General features: G+C 36.6%; 1 protein-coding gene across 1 annotated transcript in view; it reads right to left on the reverse strand.

Annotated features, from left to right (window-relative positions):
- LOC121383604 (A disintegrin and metalloproteinase with thrombospondin motifs 16-like) overlaps positions 1–14,980 on the reverse strand; it is a 35,048-nt gene extending 20,068 nt beyond the window's left edge. Inside the window, exons 1-7 of the mRNA XM_041513694.1 lie at positions 14,951–14,980; positions 13,415–13,465; positions 7,287–7,350; positions 3,076–3,225; positions 2,740–2,895; positions 2,054–2,193; positions 970–1,144 (exon numbers count right to left, since the gene is read on the reverse strand). Of these exons, the coding sequence (XP_041369628.1) occupies positions 970–1,144; positions 2,054–2,193; positions 2,740–2,895; positions 3,076–3,225; positions 7,287–7,350; positions 13,415–13,465; positions 14,951–14,980 (766 nt within the window). The remainder of the gene's footprint in view (positions 1–969; positions 1,145–2,053; positions 2,194–2,739; positions 2,896–3,075; positions 3,226–7,286; positions 7,351–13,414; positions 13,466–14,950) is intronic.
- Between the last annotated feature and the right edge of the window lie 4,555 nt (positions 14,981–19,535).

Genomic DNA, 19,535 nt, shown 5'->3' on the forward strand with positions numbered 1-19,535 from the left:
AGTGACATGGTTCACTACATTCAAACAGTGACATGGTTCACTACATGCAAAGTGACATGGTTCACTACATTCAAACAGTGACATGGTTCACTACATAGAAACAGTGACATTATTCACTACATAGAAATAGTGACATGGTTCACTACATAGAAATAGTGACATGGTTCACTACATTTAAACAGTGACATGATTAATTGCATTTAAACAGTGACATGGTTCATTGCATTTAAACAGTGACATGGTTCACTACATTGAAATAGTGACATGGTTCATTGCATTTAAACAGTGACATGGTTCATTGCATTTAAATAGTGACATGGTTCACTACATTGAAACAGTGACATGGTTCATTGCATTTAAACAGTGACATGGTTCATTGCAGTTCATTGCATTTAAACAGTGACATGGTTCACTACATTCAAACAGTGACATGGTGCATTGCATTTAAACAGTGACATGGTTCACTACATTGAAACAGTGACATGGTTCACTACATTGAAACAGTGACATGGTTCATTGCATTGAAACAGTGACATGATTCATTGCATTGAAACAGTGACATGGTTCACTACATTGAAACAATGACATGGTTCACTACATTCAAACAGTGACATGGTTCATTGCATTTAAACAGCGACATTATTCACTACATAGAAATAGTGACATGGTTCACTGCATAGAAACAGTGACAGTTCACTGTATTCAAACAGTGACATGGTTCACTGCATAGAAATAGTGACATAGTTCACTGTATTCAAGGTTCACTACATTTAAACAGTGACATGGTTCACTACATTGAAACAGTGTCATGGTTCACTACATTAAAACAGTGACATGGTTCATTGCATTTAAACAGTGACATACGTAGTTCATTGCATTTCCTTACTAGTAACAACGTGAAAATATTTATGTACTTCCCTCCCACATGTTTACACTGACTACAAAAGCAATGGGCGTGCTCATATCTACCTTGTAGCCCACAGCTTCTCTTTGTTGGAGCCATCTTGTAGACAATGTGAGCATTTGAAGCAGCAACATACTGGCCTGCCTTGTTGATTGGTTGTGATGATAACAATATTGGGATATGCTGCTTTCTGATTGGCTGTACAAGCAGATCATGTGTTGGAACGCTGATAATACCATGCTGCAAGTTAGTACAAAATGATCTCTTTCATTAAGGTTTGAATATTAGTAAACTGATGTGCTGTGATCCAAAGAGACAATATTCATTTTAAAGTGAAAGAATCATAACACATATTTAAAATGTATGCTGGCATAATCCAGCCTACTGTATGTTACACATCTGTCAATTTATAAAGGTTCCAAGTTAAGTTTATTTAATACGTACGAACTTAAGTCATCAGAGGCTGGGTGCATATCCCAGGACTCCACACTAACCCCTAATGAGTTGGACCAGGAACTCACTCACTAAGCACAAACAACACACCATTAACCCTTTCAATGACAAACAGCCCAGATCGTTGTTGAGAGTGGTGTCTAGGAGTGCGTGCTTCAATCTTAAAATGATGCATTTTGGTATAAGTACAAACATAAATAAACAAAATGAAAAGAAAAATTTATATAAAATCAATTTTATGGAAAGGGTAACTAATATTAAAACACTTTTAATCAATAACTTCACTGTCAATTTAAAGTTTTGGTGTATTAGTAATTTAGTAGATTACAAATCATGTAATATCATAACTTAATACTTTGACTCATATACATATGGAAATCCTCAAACAGAAATAGTTTCTTCCTTGAAACAGTTACTCCAGTAACCTCCATGTAAAACAAATATAATACTACAGAATACTATAGTTTAATACTCTCCGAAACAAAAAGAGCCAGTTGTTCATTGGTTATGCAAACCAAATACTAACTGAATCAAAATAAATAGTAACTGAAAAGGCATGTTTTAACTTGTGCAATCAAATCCAATCTGTGATTTCTTTAAATGCAAAAACACCTAATATAAAAACTATGATTAGCTTAACAATGCTTTAAACAACTAGCCCAAGAATTTAAAAAACTGAGAACATATGTAACTTACCAGTCCATCACACGTACTGACTGCAGCTGAAGAATTGTAGTGTGAAAGTGAGGAGCCGAGGTAATAGCAGTCACCTTCACCAACAGGACATGGTTCAACATGTCTTTGTCCAGTGCTCTGCAACTTGTACACCAAGCAACCTGAAGTGCAACATTAATTAAACTCATACAATTTAACTTCATCACTGGCTCATCTGTGCATGTATCCACCATTTTGGGAGAATAACATGAAAATCACAATGCAAAAACAGTGTCACTAGCTAGTATGTTAGCTACAATAAAACCATTTATATGTACCTATGTCATCTACACAGCCTATACTCTCTCCGTCTTGTCCCTTTATGAAAAGAGGGTGTGTGGGTGTTTCAAATCAGCAATGTTAAACCCTTTGTTTTGACTTGCAGAGTATTTTCTGGATTTGTCCATGTTAGTTTATGCAACAGAACTGTAAATTAGTACCAGATTATACAAAGTACACTACATACAAAACTAATACAAATCAACATAGCATGAATAGGGTACAATATGTTAAAATTAAAAATAATACAATAATGACCCCCACCTCTTTTTCCCCACCACCATATATATTTTACTGTCACCTGATAACAGGCAGTGAGGTTGCCCCTCCCCCAACATGAACCAATATAACATCCTTAGTAGCTACGCCAGTGAGTTACTCTGTCATACCTGGAGATATTAGTTCCTTGTTGTGCTGCAAATGTAGATGATATTTCTCTCCAAATGCTTCAAGTAGATATTCTAATGGTTCCTTGTCTTCATAGAGTCCTCGCCGCTTCCGACTTCCCCGTACATGCTGTGGGCTTACTAATTCATACTCAGGCACTGAAAAATCAACACGACTTTACAACGTTTTAGGACCAAAAATCCAGAAATCTAAAATGAAAACTACACTTTAAAATTTGTGGTTTAACATGTCTGTTTTAATTTCACGATTTATACTTATTAATCAGTGCAACAAAGCACGTCAATTCCCCCGGATTGTGGAAAAAAAAACTCCCTGACACTGCGCCGACGGTGGAGTCATCCGAGGAACGGCCCCAAGCCCTGGATGCCACCACGAACCAGTCCGGCATGGGACACCGCCGTTGAGAAGATCCGAGCAACATTTTCGAAGAACATCGCAGGAGAATTCTGCAGATCTCCCCCAGGAGTCTAGACCCAAATTCATAAAAAGCTTATTATATGTTCGACACTTTATTCATTTATAAAACATCAGGTCAAAATTAAAAAATATATATACACATGTATATTTAACTTAAAGCGTTGGTGTTTATTTGTTTTAGGGTTGGTGTTTTTGTTTTGTTTATTTTTTGTTTCGGGTGTGTGTGTGGGGGGAGGGTTGCGTGTTTTTTGTTTTGTTTTTTAGATATTAACTTACTTTTTTTTAAATATACGGTGGTATTTCAACACACTAACATGAATTTTAAGATAATAAATAACATTTTAAAAATAACTCACATTTTATACATGTATGAAAATACCCACAGTTTGTTAGCTGTTACAAGAGGTGGAATAATAAAAACAAAGATTCTTCCATACAAAATATATGTAAGATAATGTAATACACTCTTCAAATAAATGCATCTGTAACCATTAGCAGTTTACCGGTCTCGGTGGCGTCGTGGCAGGCCATCGGTCTACAGGCTGGTAGGTACTGGGTTCGGATCCTAGTCGAGGCATGGGATTTTTAATCCAGATACAGACTCCAAACCCTGAGTGAGTGCTCCGCAAGGCTCAATGGGTAGTTGTAAACCACTTGCACATACCAGTGATCCATAACTGGTTCAACAAGGCCATGGTTTGTGCTATTCTGCCTGTGGGAAGCGCAAATAAAAGATCCCTTGCTGCTAATCGGAAGAGTAGCCCATGTAGTGGCGACAGCGGGTTTCCTCTCAAAATCTGTGTGGTCCTTAACCATATGTCTGACGCCATATAACCGTAAATAAAATGTGTTGAGTGCGTCGTTAAATAAAACTTTTCTTTCTTTCTTTCATTAGCAGTTTATAGTATATATCTTTTATCTTCATAGTTATATTAACAATTGCTAACATAAAAAGCAGAAACATCTACTGCTGAATAAATATATTAAAAGAAAACTGTATGTATTCTTTCAACAAGTGTTGGGAATCGGTTGGAATTTCATCATTGATCACCTGACCTCTGTATAAAGGACATATAAGCTTTTCTATACTAGAGTGAGTCCCCCGTGAGATCATGGAGCTATCGCATTCGATCCACATTTAGCTTAGATCGTTGGTACATGTTCGATGAATTCATGGAATTCAAGTCTCTGTTGGTCTCAATATCCATGGCTACAGCTCTCATTATTTGTCTTTACATAGTTCAGATGTCGCAAAAAAGCAAACCCAATTCTTCTTCTCATTTTAAGGAAATAACTATAGATCACTATGTCGAATTGTACAGAAGAGACCGTACAAATCTCGGAGGGGGTATCGCTGTTTTTGTCGATTAACATCTAGCCCATACCCAACGATACGACTTAGAAATGCATTATGACGAAATAATATGAGTTCAAATTAAACTTTTAAAAACAGAAATTACTACTGTTATGCGTGGTATACCGCCCAAATACAACACCGACAACATTCTGGGATAGAAAGAGCGTTTAGTTATGCGCGACAACATTATTATAGTGGGTGACCTCAATGAAGATTTACTCTCGTCAAAACGAAACAAACTGCACGTAGCATGGGTCCCTGTTTCAAATTTATTGTTCAAACGCTGTCGGTTTTTTTTCTTCAAGAATATGATTAGTAGTATACTGTTTAACAAAATTAGGATCTTGAAATAAAGTTAGCACTGCATGAGATTAAAAAGAGACAACACTCATATTTGTAATCTACAAGATCTGACATCGTATTCAATATATAGCTGAGTGTGATGGTTTATACAATATTCATCATACGAAGTGATTGTATTGTCTAAACATGTATTATCACTTTGAAGTCATAATGTAATCAAACAACCTGCAAATTCACACAATCCAAATTCACTACTTTAGCACAGAACGAAAAGGAAGTAAACAATTCAAAACTCTACGTAACAACGTACAAACTGCAAATTATTCAAAGTGATGAACATTTAGCGTATATTCTAATTAAACACACGTCACAACTGTCACATAACTGGGTTTACCTGTCAATACCAACAGAGTGCATATCATATTTCTTACATTTTAGCATATTATTTACATGTATAACAGCAGGTAACGTAGGTTAACTTCCATGGTAACGTAAATTGCAAAATGACATTGCATGTTCATGTTCACAATATAGTAACTGATTTTTATAACATTGAAGTTTACAATGAACACAGGAACAATTAACACCGTGTTCTTCTTTGTTTTGTTTTTTTATCATAATAAATAATGTTGACTAAAATCCCATTGTTTGTAACGCAGATTATAAAACTTTACATTCTCTGATTACACGTTTCTAAAATGTTCATTTCATCCTGTCTTTCAAGTTTGAATTTAACAGACACTTTGGAAACTCCTTCATATTTAGTTTTACCACCTTGGTGTATTACACCACCTAAAATTGTGTTTGATCTTGTGCATATAAAGAAAGATTATGCAGATGCTGTTGTATATAAACAATGTTTCATGGAAATTCAAGACTGGTACCGTATTTACATTACCGTTTATACAGACTAATCACGGGATGGGAATTGTGTGGCTTATGTTACCGTTTTTCCATCAGAAACAACAATGTCCATGATATTGTCTAACTCAGCATCAATCTTTAGTGCTGACGTTTGGGCAGTCATTAAAGCTTTGGAAGAAATAGTGGATTCTATTGCATCCAAATTTATTCTTTTCAGACTCAATGTCTCCAAACTTTACGAAATATGAAGCTGGAACATTCTTTAATTGGGATGGTGATATCTTTTTAGCCATTGCCAATACAGGCATTATATTTTGTTGGGTGCCAAGCCATGATGGCATCATGGGTAATAAAAAGGCCGATTCAGCTGCCAAGTCTGCTTTGGATTTGCCTCATGCCAGGGTTGGTGATTTTAAAGATAGTAGTAATCAATTTATCTTTTCGATTTGGCAAGATACGTGGAACGGTGCGTTTGCTAACAAGCTTCATGTTGTCAAGCCAGTATAGGGAGGGTGGCAGTCCTCCTATAGGCGGTGCCGGAAGGATGAAATAGTCTTATGTCGTGCATACTTGACCCATTCATTTATTCAGAAGAAGGATCCTCCACCTCGGTGTACACTGACGTACGCCATATTTTAATGGAGTGCAGTCATCTGAAGAAAACTAGAAAAGATATATTTGGACGAAGAAATGCGATGGAATCATTTCGATTCCATCCTGAACGTCTGTTGCAATTTTTTCATGATACTGAATTCTATTTTAAAATTTAATTTTATGTATCTGGGATACTTGTATTGTTTTGTTTTGCACTTTGTTTGTTTGTTTGTTTGTTTGTTTATACTTATCTTTGTGCTTATATTCAATAGACCTCTTTCACATTCCACTGTGCATGTCCGTGTCGCGGAGCAACTCATGGACGCTAACCGTGAACTCACGCAAGAACGCTGTCCTAGAGTTTCATGGTAACCTGAATGGACCGTTCTTAGCCTAGAGCAGAGGGAGTTTGGCACACACGCCTGCACTTTGTTTGTTTGTTTGTTTGTTTATACTTATCTTTGTGCTTATATTCAATGTCCCAGGAACGCGGAGCAACTCATGGACGCTAACCGTGAACTCACGCAAGAACGCTGTCCTAGGCACACACCTCACCTACCTGGTCCGTCTGTCCAGGGCAGTAGGTTAGTGGTTAGTTGTTAATAGTTAGTGAGATAGAAGTCGGTGTTGTAGCCTTACATCTACCTGGTCTGTCTGTCCAGGGCAGTAGGTTAGTGGTTAGTGGTTAGTTGTTAATAGTTAGTGAGATAGAAGTCGGTGTTGTAGCCTTACATCTACCTGGTCTGTCTGTCCAGGGCAGTAGGTTAGTGGTTAGTTGTTAATATTTAGTGAGATAGAAATCGGTGTTGTAGCCTTACATCTACCGATTGAGTCAGTCAGCTCACTCTGGGTGGGAATCAGTACCGGGATACGAACCCAGTACCTACCAGCCTTACGTCCGATGACTTAACCACTAAACCACCGACGTTGGTAGTCGTTTTGAAAAATACTATTTTATATACTGTTCATAAGTTAAAATTAAATTATGATTACCTTCGTCTTTTTCCGCCGTACCAAAATAGTGCACAAGATCGTCTCGTGATATTCGTTCGTGGAACTGGAAAATAGTACAGCAATCGTAATAATTCAAATGTACAATGTTCATAAACTGAAAAACAGTATGATAGATAATTTTATTTTACACACAGAAAGTGGGCTTGAACAACACTAATGCTAAGCAGATCGGGGTAAAGACGTGCGAATTAGTGTCCGCTAAAATATTGTTTTTATTTAAATAAGGCAGTTTATTAATCCAACTCCTCCCATTAAGACCCAAGAATATTTCATTTTTTAAAGACGGTGATATGCGGAACAGATTTTCAAAAACGATCACCTGTTGTTTTGTGTAAGACGAATAATGTATTCGAACCGACAGGATTAAGTTACTGGGTGCAAATTAACCATTAAGAGATTTCATATACCTTTCATATATACCATGGCACAGCATGGGGCCACATTACTGTATTTTGCGCATGTGGACTTTCGTGATCCAAAGCATCTATTGCTAATCATGAGAACTAAAATGATTAGAGTCCGCCAATACGAAAAAAAGATACGATGACGAGGAGGAAAAACCTTAGCACAAATCCTATTCCAAGATGAATGATTTTCCGGGATTCTACACACAACAAAAACTGATTCATTTCCATCATACAATTATTAAGCCTAACCGAATATGACACCACGAATTCGGTACGTGACATATCAGAAAAGGCACACTGTAGTGTAGATAGCAGGTGTTAAATTAGCAAAGCAAGATAATTCACCCACAAACTAACACTCATATCCGCACTCACGCCCACACATTATAATATATATATATATACAGAGAGAGAGAGAGAGAGAGAGAGAGAGAGAGAGAGAGAGAGAGAGAGAGAGAGAGAGAGAGTCGTGCAAAGAAGGCACTTTTTGAAGTTCTGTATTGGAAAAGTATGCAGTATTAATAATTTGTATAAAGCAAGTTTGTTATGATATCTATAGATAATATAATTTTAACTTTGATACATTGCTCACACTTAAACCGGTGCATTATAAAACATATCATACTGAAAAAAAAAAGTTAACAAAGAAAATGATGGGCCCTGTCGGTCGTTGTTTTCAGTCCTACAGTAAAGTACCTTTTCAACGGTACAGTATTTTTGTTTACATTAAATCATGAACCGTTTCAAGCGTGGGCTATGTAACAAAGGGAAAATGGTTTGTGACCAATAGACAACATAATAAATTGGGTTTGTGGAAAATTCGACGTTCGAGCAAAATGAACTGGCATGAAAACTTTTCACGATGTATTTCCATAATTTTGCTTACAATATTAATTGTAAAAATGCGTAGTGATTCGTTTTGAACCTTTTATGGTTGTTTGGTAACAAAGCAAATATGAATAAACATTGTTAACCAGATTCGGACGTTTTCATTTAATTCGGAAAAAAAAGTCAGCTTTCCCTCCCCCCTTACCCCTGAAGAAATAGGAGCCCGTACGTCTATGATTCAACTTCAGAAAGTGTTTTTTTGTGTGTGTTTTTTAGATATCTCTCGAGTGGTCCATAAAAAAACGTTAAAAAACCCTTAGAATTTGCACCCAGTCCATTGATTTATAAACTTTGAGGAGACTGGTTTTTACCTTTAAGATTGAGTTTGAATATGTTTCTTAGTGTGGTATGGAGTATATTTGTCTCGACATGTGATGGCGCGTATTGCCAATAGCTTTCAGCTGCACTGGAGAAAGGCATGTTCGGAAAGCACGTTACTCACGACAACCCAGGTACACAGCCTCCTGCCGCCGTTATCGTCATTAAAGGAACAATTACCATGTCACAGACCCCATAACGCTCAACTTTACTGTTATGGTACACACGTTTCCTAATACCGGTGGAGAGTCTTTCTTTTCACGCTGTTGGCTTTATTACGGCGATTATCAACGTACAATGACAGCGAACTCTTTACTACCAGTCCCATCAAACAACCTAGATAAAGCAAGTCACTTGTAAAATGGTAGACATTCCTTCACTTGATTTAGAGCGGTCACAGGCAAATTATTATTATAAAGGACTGTCTGGTTAGGAATAATTAATATAACCACCACATCGAATCGGGTTTATCTGTAAGTAATGGTTGCAATAAATAAATCGGATCTATAAAGTTATGGAAGTTAAAAGGAATGAACCCAACCAATTTTACTAAGGAGATAACAAAAAAGCGACGGTCGTATGTACGTGCTTTACAAATGACAGATTAGGGTATCGGAGACAAATCTACATGTAATAAAAATGTCTGTTGATGATAAGACTCGAACCTACAGCACCGAATCGCATTACATTTGACAGTCATCCACCTTAACCTCATGACCAACAAAGTCCAAAGGCAATGTAATAGCACTGAACAAGACAACACTTTCTATAACAATGCATCTTTAATCAGAGACAAAACTGTATCTAATCTTCATAATAATAATAATAAAAAGCAAATATTTAGGTTTTCAACACATTAAAATATATTTGTGTCTGCATTCCAAGGAGGGGCGGGACGTAGCCCAGTGGTAAAGCGCTCGCTCGATGCGCGGTCGGTCTGGGATCGATCCCCGTCGGTGGGCCCATTGGGCTATTTCTCGTTCCAGCCAGTGCACCACGACTGGTATATCAAAGGCTGTGGTATGTACTATCCTGTCTGTGGGATGGTGCATATAAAAGATCCCTTGCTGCTAATCGAAAAGAGTAGCCCATGAAGTGGCGACAGCGGGTTTCCTCTCTCAATATCTGTGTGGTCCTTAACCATATGTCTGACGCCATATAACCGTAAGTAAAATGTGTTGAGTGCGTCGTTAAATAAAACATTTCTTTCTTTCTTTCAATATAAAATCCTATATAAAATAATAACAACTAACACTTTTCATGATAAAATAAAATATATAGATTGAAATATTTGTGAGTGAACAGCCAAAAACATTGGAACATTTTTCCATTCTTCCATTCTTTAACTCTTTCTTTTATTTTAAGTTTCCATTGTTGACTCCATTTATAGAATGTTTATGCATTATTACATGCATATCCATGTATATCAGTACTGTTATGCTATAATTATCATATATATATATCAATATTATTCATATTTTATAACATGACTTAAGGTAGTGATATCAGGACCCCATCCCTGACACTATCATATTTGTTTCTGGGGTAATAAACTTAAAAACAACAACAAAAAAACAACAACAAAACCCAACAACAACCAATCAAACTATACTACAGTTACAGAAGAATATTTCAGAATTGAATATATGCATATTATTTTATGTAGCAGAGCCATACCTACTGTAATCTTTTTTTTTTTTTTTTTTTTTTTTAGTATGTACATCTGAAATACCATAAAATAAAGGTTTTAGGTCATTAAAACCCCCCTAAAAAACCTTTTAAAATCTTAATGATTACGGATTTGTTGTGACGCTCCACAAATTAAGATAAAAGTTCACAAGTTCATACGCAAAGAATATATATATATATATATATATATATATATATATATATATATATATATATATATATATATATATATATATATATATTAAAAAATTTTTTTTTAATTCTAGTATTTTATTTATATTAGGTTCTCTTTCTCAAATGTAATATACCGTTAAGTAATCGAAATACGCCATTGTAAGTAACATCCTTGTTAAAATATATGTTTGTTGTATTATTATTATTTTTAAATTATTAACAAAATCTATTTCTAGCTTCCTGCTACATCTAGTTTTACCTCTGATATAAGCAGAGGCACTTGTGAAATAAACGGTGTATAGTATGAAAAACATTTCACAATCTTCGTAAAAAAAAATGCTTGTCTGTTAAATTTATAAAGTCCTACTATGTAATGCTAAACATATTCTGTAATATACAATATATAGATGTTCATACATCCATGCCAGGTTTGCCCGCAAATCCATGTACGTTAAGGGCCGACGACTTGGTTTGTAGGCCCCACGTACATCATCAATTAACTGAACATTATTTTTAGAATATCTCGGTGGTGGTTTGGGAACTGCGGACGATTCGGGGCCTACGGTTCAAGTCCCAGAAACGGCATGAGACAATTTGTGAGTCCAGAAAAACATTTTATTATCCCCTGCGCCAGTGCATTAATATCTATCGAAAATAATACTTTAGCTCGATTAATACAGGTATAACATATGACTTTGTCAAACAGGGGTGGGTTGGGGTGGGGTGTTAATTCAGTCGTTTGAGTGCGCCCTTAAGGTGCTTGCGTCGCGGGATTGAACCAGCTCGGTGGATCCATTCAACTGATGTGGGCTTTCCCCGTTCCAACCAGTGCACCACAACTGGTCAAAGCCTATGGTATGTGCTTTTTCTGTTTGTGGGAAAGTACATATAAAAGATATCTTGCTGCATTAGGAAAAATGTAGCGGGTGTCTGACTACGTGTCAGAATTACCAAATGTTTGACATCCAACAGCCGATGATTAATTAATCAATGTGTGCTCTAGTGGTGTCGTTAAACAAAACAAACAAACAAACAAACAAATCTTAACTTTGTCAAACAGTGGAAGAATGTACGTATGTATATTTCTAAAACAATAATTTTAAACCAATATAAAAAGAAAAGAAGAAGAAAAAACAACTAAGTACACTTTACACAGCTAAACATTTAGAATTACTTACGTTTATCTTTCCCTCTACTATAAAAACTGTAGCAAACAGCAAAATGATTGGTTTGAACATACTGGTTCCAAGAAATTATACACTTTTTTCTCTATTTCAACCTGCTCTTGTGACATTTGCTGGAAGTTTGATATTTGGTGTTTCTTTCTTACAGTGCCGGGTACACTTATATACCAGGGCTTTCTCTCCTCCCTCGCCATAGGCTGCTGGCGATCAGTATTAGTCATAAATATGGTGACGTGAAGCGTGTACGTGTGGCAAACGCACCCGGTGTCAGTCAAACTTGCCACCGAATGTGGTCAGCACCAGTGTGATTAATTGGCATCTGAGACCCCCCCCCCCCCAAATGTGAAAGAGGGTGTGTTCAAACTGGATACTGCTACCACTTGTTCTGGGTGGACAGTCGTACCAGTGCATGATAAAACAATATCTGTTTGATGTCTAGTCATATGTTTGCTTTCGTCACTCGCTCTAATGTAAAACGTTACTTGTGGTGTGCATTTATCTTTTGCAAAGGTAAATTTAGAAACAATGAATTTAATTATTTATATCTCAAAAGCTCGTTAACGGTTCAAAAGCGTCTTTATTTGTGTGCAGCGGCGTTTTAATGAGCAAATAGTAATAGATGTTAGCTGGCAACGTACTGGTGCATAAAGAATGTAAAAAAGGTAAAGACACTCACTGCAGGAAGTAGACACCCCAGTCTAAACGTACTAAAGTTTGTTTGGTTAAACGACACCACTACAGCACATTGATTTATTTATCATCGGCTACTGGATGTCAAACATTTGGTAATTTCGACATATAGTTTTAGAGAGGAAACTCGCTACGTTTTTCCTTTAATAGCAATGGATCATTTATATTCACCATCCCACAGACAGGATAGCACATACCACGATATTTGATATACCAGTCGTGCTGCACTGGCTGGGACGAGAAATAGCCCAGTGGGCCTACCGACGGGGATCGATCCTATACCGACCGCGCAATAGGCGAGCGTTTTACCACTGGGCTACATCCCGCCCCAAAATGTATTAAGAACGCACCAGCTACATAATTATACTAGGAATAAAAAAATACATTAGTTTGTAATATCTACAACTTAGAACTACACACTATACAGTTGTACATATTCGCAACATCTTAATATTCAGCTAGTAAAACTGTAAAAATGACAACTTTCTGAATTAATACCATTTTAACAAACATGTACATATAATCATACATTTTACATCTGTTGTGTGAAAGTGCATCGATAAAACTGTTAATCGTTTTGACTGTCCGACACAATCATTATTAATATCTAAACTGTATGATGATGTACTTAAACATGAAAAACCTAATTTGTGTTGACATAAATTAGTCTTCTGTCTGAATCTGCCGCTAATGTTAGCATATGACGTACACGTGTGGTATAATATTTAGCGATAACATCCCCTACATCAAACTTTACTGCAATTCCGTGAGAATCAACACAGTTTGCTCGGAAATGATGTTCGTAATACTGAAAAAAATAGGACGTTTGCTCATAAAGAATTCAAAAGCAAAAACATTTAATTTCCGACAGTACATGTATATTGATCTGTCAGTCCAAAATTTTCCCAAAGCATGATGTGTGTTGTTGATAATAGAACAAATAATGTCACAGCTCACATTGAGAGAAACCAAACCACTAGTGTATCCAAAATCATAGTAAGGAGTTCAAAGAATATTTCCCAAGGCAAGCGGTGTGTGTGTGTGTGTGTGTGTGTTATGTTAAATACTCCTCCCTCATAACCCATATTGTTATATTATGTTTTAAAGTCCCATTTTAAAAAGTAAACACATTGATTAAGCAATTCCGATTCAGTAATTCCATGTTATATTAATAAATGTGCGTAATGAAATAAGTACCTGAAACTAATAACACTATGACTATTAGGTTAAAATTATTTCTTCATAAAGGACAACAGAAAGCGTTCTCATCTCTCTGATTTTTTTGTTGATTTATTTTTGTAGTTTACGTCTAAATAAGGTCCAAGCACGCTGTCTTGAGCTGACACTGACTGGCAAGGTCAAGGAATAATTAGTAGTTGTTAATGTTGATGAAAAGTTGGTGTTGTGGCCTTCCCACCTCCCACTGAGCCGTCACTTACCACGCGGAGATGACGTGACCACCACGCCCTCTTCTACAGAGTCCCCTCCTACAGGTAGTACTAAACCAAATAACTTCCGGCAGGGTCATAGTTCGAGGTGCACCCAATCTTTTGATAGAGCCGTTAATACCTCAAGTCCTATCACTGGTGTTAAATATATGTTTGTTGTAAACAAATTTAGTTTAATCTGCGCAAAAAAATGTATACAATTATATTTCATCTAGTACCACTGCAAACTTGTGTTTGAAACATGTATGATGTGCCTGTAAAAAGAAAAGTACTCAAATTAGCTGTCCCGGGTTGTGTCCCTGGCTTTCCGGAGATCGAACTCCGGGGCGGATATGCTCGAAACCACTGTGGTATATGAGCATGGCAAAAACTTACGCTACGCTACTCAAATTGTGTGTGGAACTAGGATAGTCATAGACGCTACCTGTTTTCTCTGAAACGCTACAAGTAGGAGTTTTAGCCAAATATGTTACTAGTTACTATTGTCGTCTATTAGATTTGAGTTGGTGGTATACTCTCTCTCTCTCTCTCTCTCTCTCTCTCTCTCTCTCTCTCTCTCTCTCTCTCTCTCTCTCTCTCTCTCTCTCTCTCTCTCTCTCTCTCTATATATATATATATATACATGTATATATATATTCTCTCTCTCTCTCTCTCTCTCTCTCTCTCTCTCTCTCTCTCTCTCTCTCTCTCTCTCTCTCTCTCTCTCTCTCTCTCATCGGATCTTTCAGACGGAAGTAAGTAGTATTTTGGGCGTGTGTCGTTCTCGAACACTGGGTAGATGAACAGGAGTAATACAAACAACTGCCCACGTGTAAAACACTAAACCACACGGATCTGTCACAAACTTTGGCTTCGTTCAGACCCCCTGACGTCATTACAAAGGAAACAGTATGGCACGAGCGATCGTAAGCAATGTAATATTATATCAATGTAAATTAAAATTCAATACACAGAAGAATTTGATAGCAGGGGCGATCCAAACTGATTTAGTGGTTATTTGTTTAAAAGCGGCAGAGCACATTCTGTATTGGGCAGGTTAATAACGGTTGTTTTGAAGATTAGCCAAATCACAACAGCAGAGGAATGGTGTGTACACGTGTTTGAGTTGTCACGTTACCTGTTCCTGCCACCACATAATATTAATAATCACAGAGAATTAACGTGTATTTGGAGGCGCGGTTACGCTTTGCTTACAAGGATAACTGCAGCCCCAATTATAACTTTTGTCTCACGTTAGATTAGGTAGGTTGGGGTAGAATGTGATGGATCATAGCAACATATTAGGTAGGTTGGGGTAGGATGTGATTGATCATAGAGAAATATTAGGTAGGTTGGGGTAGAATGTGATGGACCATAGCAACATATTAGGTAGGTTGGGTAGGATGTGATGGATCATAGAGAAATATTAGGTAGGTTGGGGTAGAATATGATGGATCATAGCAACATATTAGGTAGGTTGGGGTAGGGTGTGATTGATCATAGCGACATATTAGGTAGGTTGGGTAGGATGTGATGGATCATAACAACATATTAGGTAGGTTGGGGTGTGATGTGATGGATCATAGCGACATATTAGGTAGGTTGGGTAGGATGGGATGGTTCATAGCGATAAATCGAGTAGGTTGGGGTAGGATGTGATGGATCATAGAGAAATATTAGATAGGTTGGGGTAGGATGCGATGGATCATAGCAACATATTAGGTAGGCTGGGGTAGGATGTGATTGATCATAGCGACAGATCGGGTAGGTTGGGATAAGATGGGATGGACCATAACGACAGATCGGGTAGGCTGGGGTAAGATGGGATGGATCATAACAACAGATCAGGTAGGTTAGGGTAGGATGGGATGGATCATAGCGACAGACTGGGTAGGTTGGGGTAGGATGGGATGAATCATAGCGACAGATCGGGTAGGTTGGGGTAGGTTCGTGGTTAATCTTGCAATTTGCGGGCGAATCGGTGCCACAAGTTCGAGTCCCAGCAACGGCATGGGACAATTTGTGAGGCCAGAAAGAATTTAATTATCCCCTGCGCCAGTGCGTTAATATCTGTGTATGTTACAGTCAACCTCGACATACATACAATATATAGATATTCATACATCAATACATACTAGCCAGTGCCAGGTCTGCCCACTGTTTCATGCACGTAAGCAGGATCGACCGCGTAGATTGTAGGCCCCATGCATGTGGTTGAGTTAAAGAGCATCCTTTTTATGGATGCCTCAATAGTTCAGAGCTCATCGTGGTTAGTCTTGCAATTTGCGGGCGATTCAGTGCCACAGGTTCGAGTCCCAGCAACGGCATGGGACAATTTGTGAGGCCAGAAAGGATTTAATTATCCCCTGCGCCAATGCGTTAATATCTGTGTATGTAACAGTCAACCTCGACATACATACAATATATAGATATTCATACATCAATACATCCATCCTTCCGTCCATCCATCCATCCATCCATACACACGTACTTAAATAATTAAACATTAATTAGAAACTCACAGAGAAATTTTTATAGCACAAAGGCACCTGAAATTATGAACAAATGATTGATTTAATAGGGTGAAACATCTGAAATTGTCATGCTGCAAATCAGGGCCATGAGAACCTAAATCAGAATAACCCAAAACAGATTTCATTCATACATAGGATAGGATACCATGAAGGATCTTAACATATGTTATAATAATGCATACTGATGGATGATCGGACAACAACGACCATACAGTGCCAGCAAGATATTTGTCAGTCATCGAGTAAAAAAGCTTTGGCGCTTTACTTCGCTCAACAGCATATTCGCTGAAGAGCAGAATCGAAACAACTTCAAACGACCTACTTGCCCACCTGCGGTGTACAACTGTGTACGTCAAATCTGTATGTGTAAATCGCTGGCACAAGCTGCTGTATATTATGTAATCAGTTTTGTATGTAATGTTTATATATGTTCTATGGATCTCTGATCTGAAATAAAAATCTATTATTATTATTATTATTCAGTATTTTATAGCAATCAGTCAATTAATAGAGACTTGAAGATGGAATACATGTTTTTTCAAGCTGAAATTACACTTATGGTTAATTTTGCAAGATTATTCTTCTCTGTTACTCGTTTTGCAAATAACACATCACACTGTAATGCCGGTCCACAAAAACAGCCTATGATGTATAATGACAAACCAAGACATGCTACATGATTCGTATTCCAAGTAAAGAAAACCACAATCTGTTCAAGTGATATCAATGTACAGTGACGTCATTTTCAATTTTCTACAAATGATCAGGCAAAAAAAAAAGGATAGGTCATTGTGTATGTTTATTGTCTGTAAACACCGTAACGAGCATAATTATTATATTGATGTATTAAATGAATATGATTCAGAGATCATCATAAATGGATGATCTGAAGATGGCTTGGTAATTCAACATAGCTATTCAACAATAATGAGATAAAATTTTGTGTTTGTGTTAAATTTGGTTAAAATGGTCAACATCGTAACATTTAGCCATTATGATTTTGATCAAGTCTCTAAATGACCATAATTTTGATATGAAATAGTTTTAGAATGTGTTGAGGTGTCGCTAAACAAATATTCCGTTGCACTCCTGTTGTCTTAGCCATTTAATTGTGTGAACCTGTTATTGTATCCAACATTATATTTTCGTGGCAACTGGAAGCTTTGTCAGTGTTCCTTCTTTAAAAAAACCGAAATATGTTCATGCTGTTTCGCTCCTTAATAGGCTACTTAAAATATGATCAGTAAATGTTCCTCACATATAAAATATTTCAGTTTTCTATTAAAAGGAAACAAAGTATGTCAACACCTTAACATGTTGCTATTGCGGAGTTGATAAACTATCTAAATAACCATATGTTAGATATGAAGGGGCTTTAAATAAATACGAAGTAACTTTAAAACGAGCAGAGGTATCGTTAAACAATCACTAATTTTGTACCCTAATGCCTTTGACGTTTTATTTAGATGAACGTGTGTATCCACCTTCTGATTTCTATAGGAACTGGTAGCTTTTTTGTGCTTTAAATATTATCCTGCCATTTCCCTGTTTGATAGTCATTCAGAAAGATGATTCATTATATACAAAATATTTCAATGTGTATTCATCGTAATTGTAAATAATGTCAACACCGTAACTGTTTGTCAACACCGCAACACCTCTTTTTATAAATAATTACTGTCCAACTGAACCGCAGTATTCAGAAATTTCATATTTGTAAGAATATGCACAACAGGAATTACATATATTCATAGAGTTTGGGCAATATATTTAACAAAATCTAGCGGAGACATCTCGTCTTTCTGTCTGTAACAGGGGCATCTTGCAACGCAGAGATCATCAGGAACGTGGAAAGTAGGTACACCATTGTTAATTTGTGAGGGAGACGTGAATACTAATGATCTCTTCAGTGCGAAAATAAATGGCCACGTTACAAGCGGCGTGCTTCTTAACCTGGGCATCTTAGTTCCTTAACTATGTCTCAAGGTCTTCTTGTGTTAACATCTCATTGCCGTTACTAACATTTGTTTGATGTGTAATAACTAATAAAAATTTTTGCATTTTAGCTCTCTCATAGCCGAATTAAGTTTTCACAACGCGGTATTAACATCCGGAGACGGTACGAACGTGGGTTATATGGTGATGTGGTGAATGATGTAGTGAGGCGACTTACAGGCAAACAAATTTACATTTTCAGCTTGTAACTACCAGATTGAACTTCAGTAACTCAAACAATTTCGTAATGGCGAACTACATGTACGCATTATACTGAACTAAGTTAACAATTGTTCTGCTTATACGATATGTTCCCATTTGAGTACGTCTTTCCCTACCCTAAACTTGAAACACTTTTAGGTCTATAATTTCTCCACGCTATCGTTTTCCAATGCAAAATACAAATACAATTACGTGTAAAATAATAACTTGTGTACTTTCATTATTCTGAGCAATCATATAAGCGGGACATGCAGTTCACAAGACTTGACAAAGAACTACACCAATACTTCGCCTGATTACCGTTAGATATACATGTATATATAAAACAAATAGATGCATAAACATTTTATTGACAATACTTCACAGAAATTTGAATAGCTATGTACGAAACATAACATTTCTGTACGAAGCCCAACAAGTCAATAATTGATTGTTGTTAGAACAGTACATATGTTTACACATGTAAGGTAGTATATCAAAAAAGAATCCACTCATTCATTTATTTATTTATTCATTAATTTTTCTGCATTTTCATATTTTTTCCTCCTCTTTGTTTTTTGTTTTGTTTGTTTTTTTTTTTTTTTTTTCTTTCTTTTCTCCTCAGATCAAAACTTACTCAGGTACGAGTAACAAAATAATTTGGTACATTTAAATCACTAAAAATATATGTGTATATCTGTAAAAATATGTTTATGTATGC

Source organism: Gigantopelta aegis, chromosome 10, assembly GCF_016097555.1.
Source record: "Gigantopelta aegis isolate Gae_Host chromosome 10, Gae_host_genome, whole genome shotgun sequence".
Classification (NCBI taxonomy): Eukaryota; Metazoa; Mollusca; class Gastropoda; order Neomphalida; family Peltospiridae; genus Gigantopelta; species Gigantopelta aegis.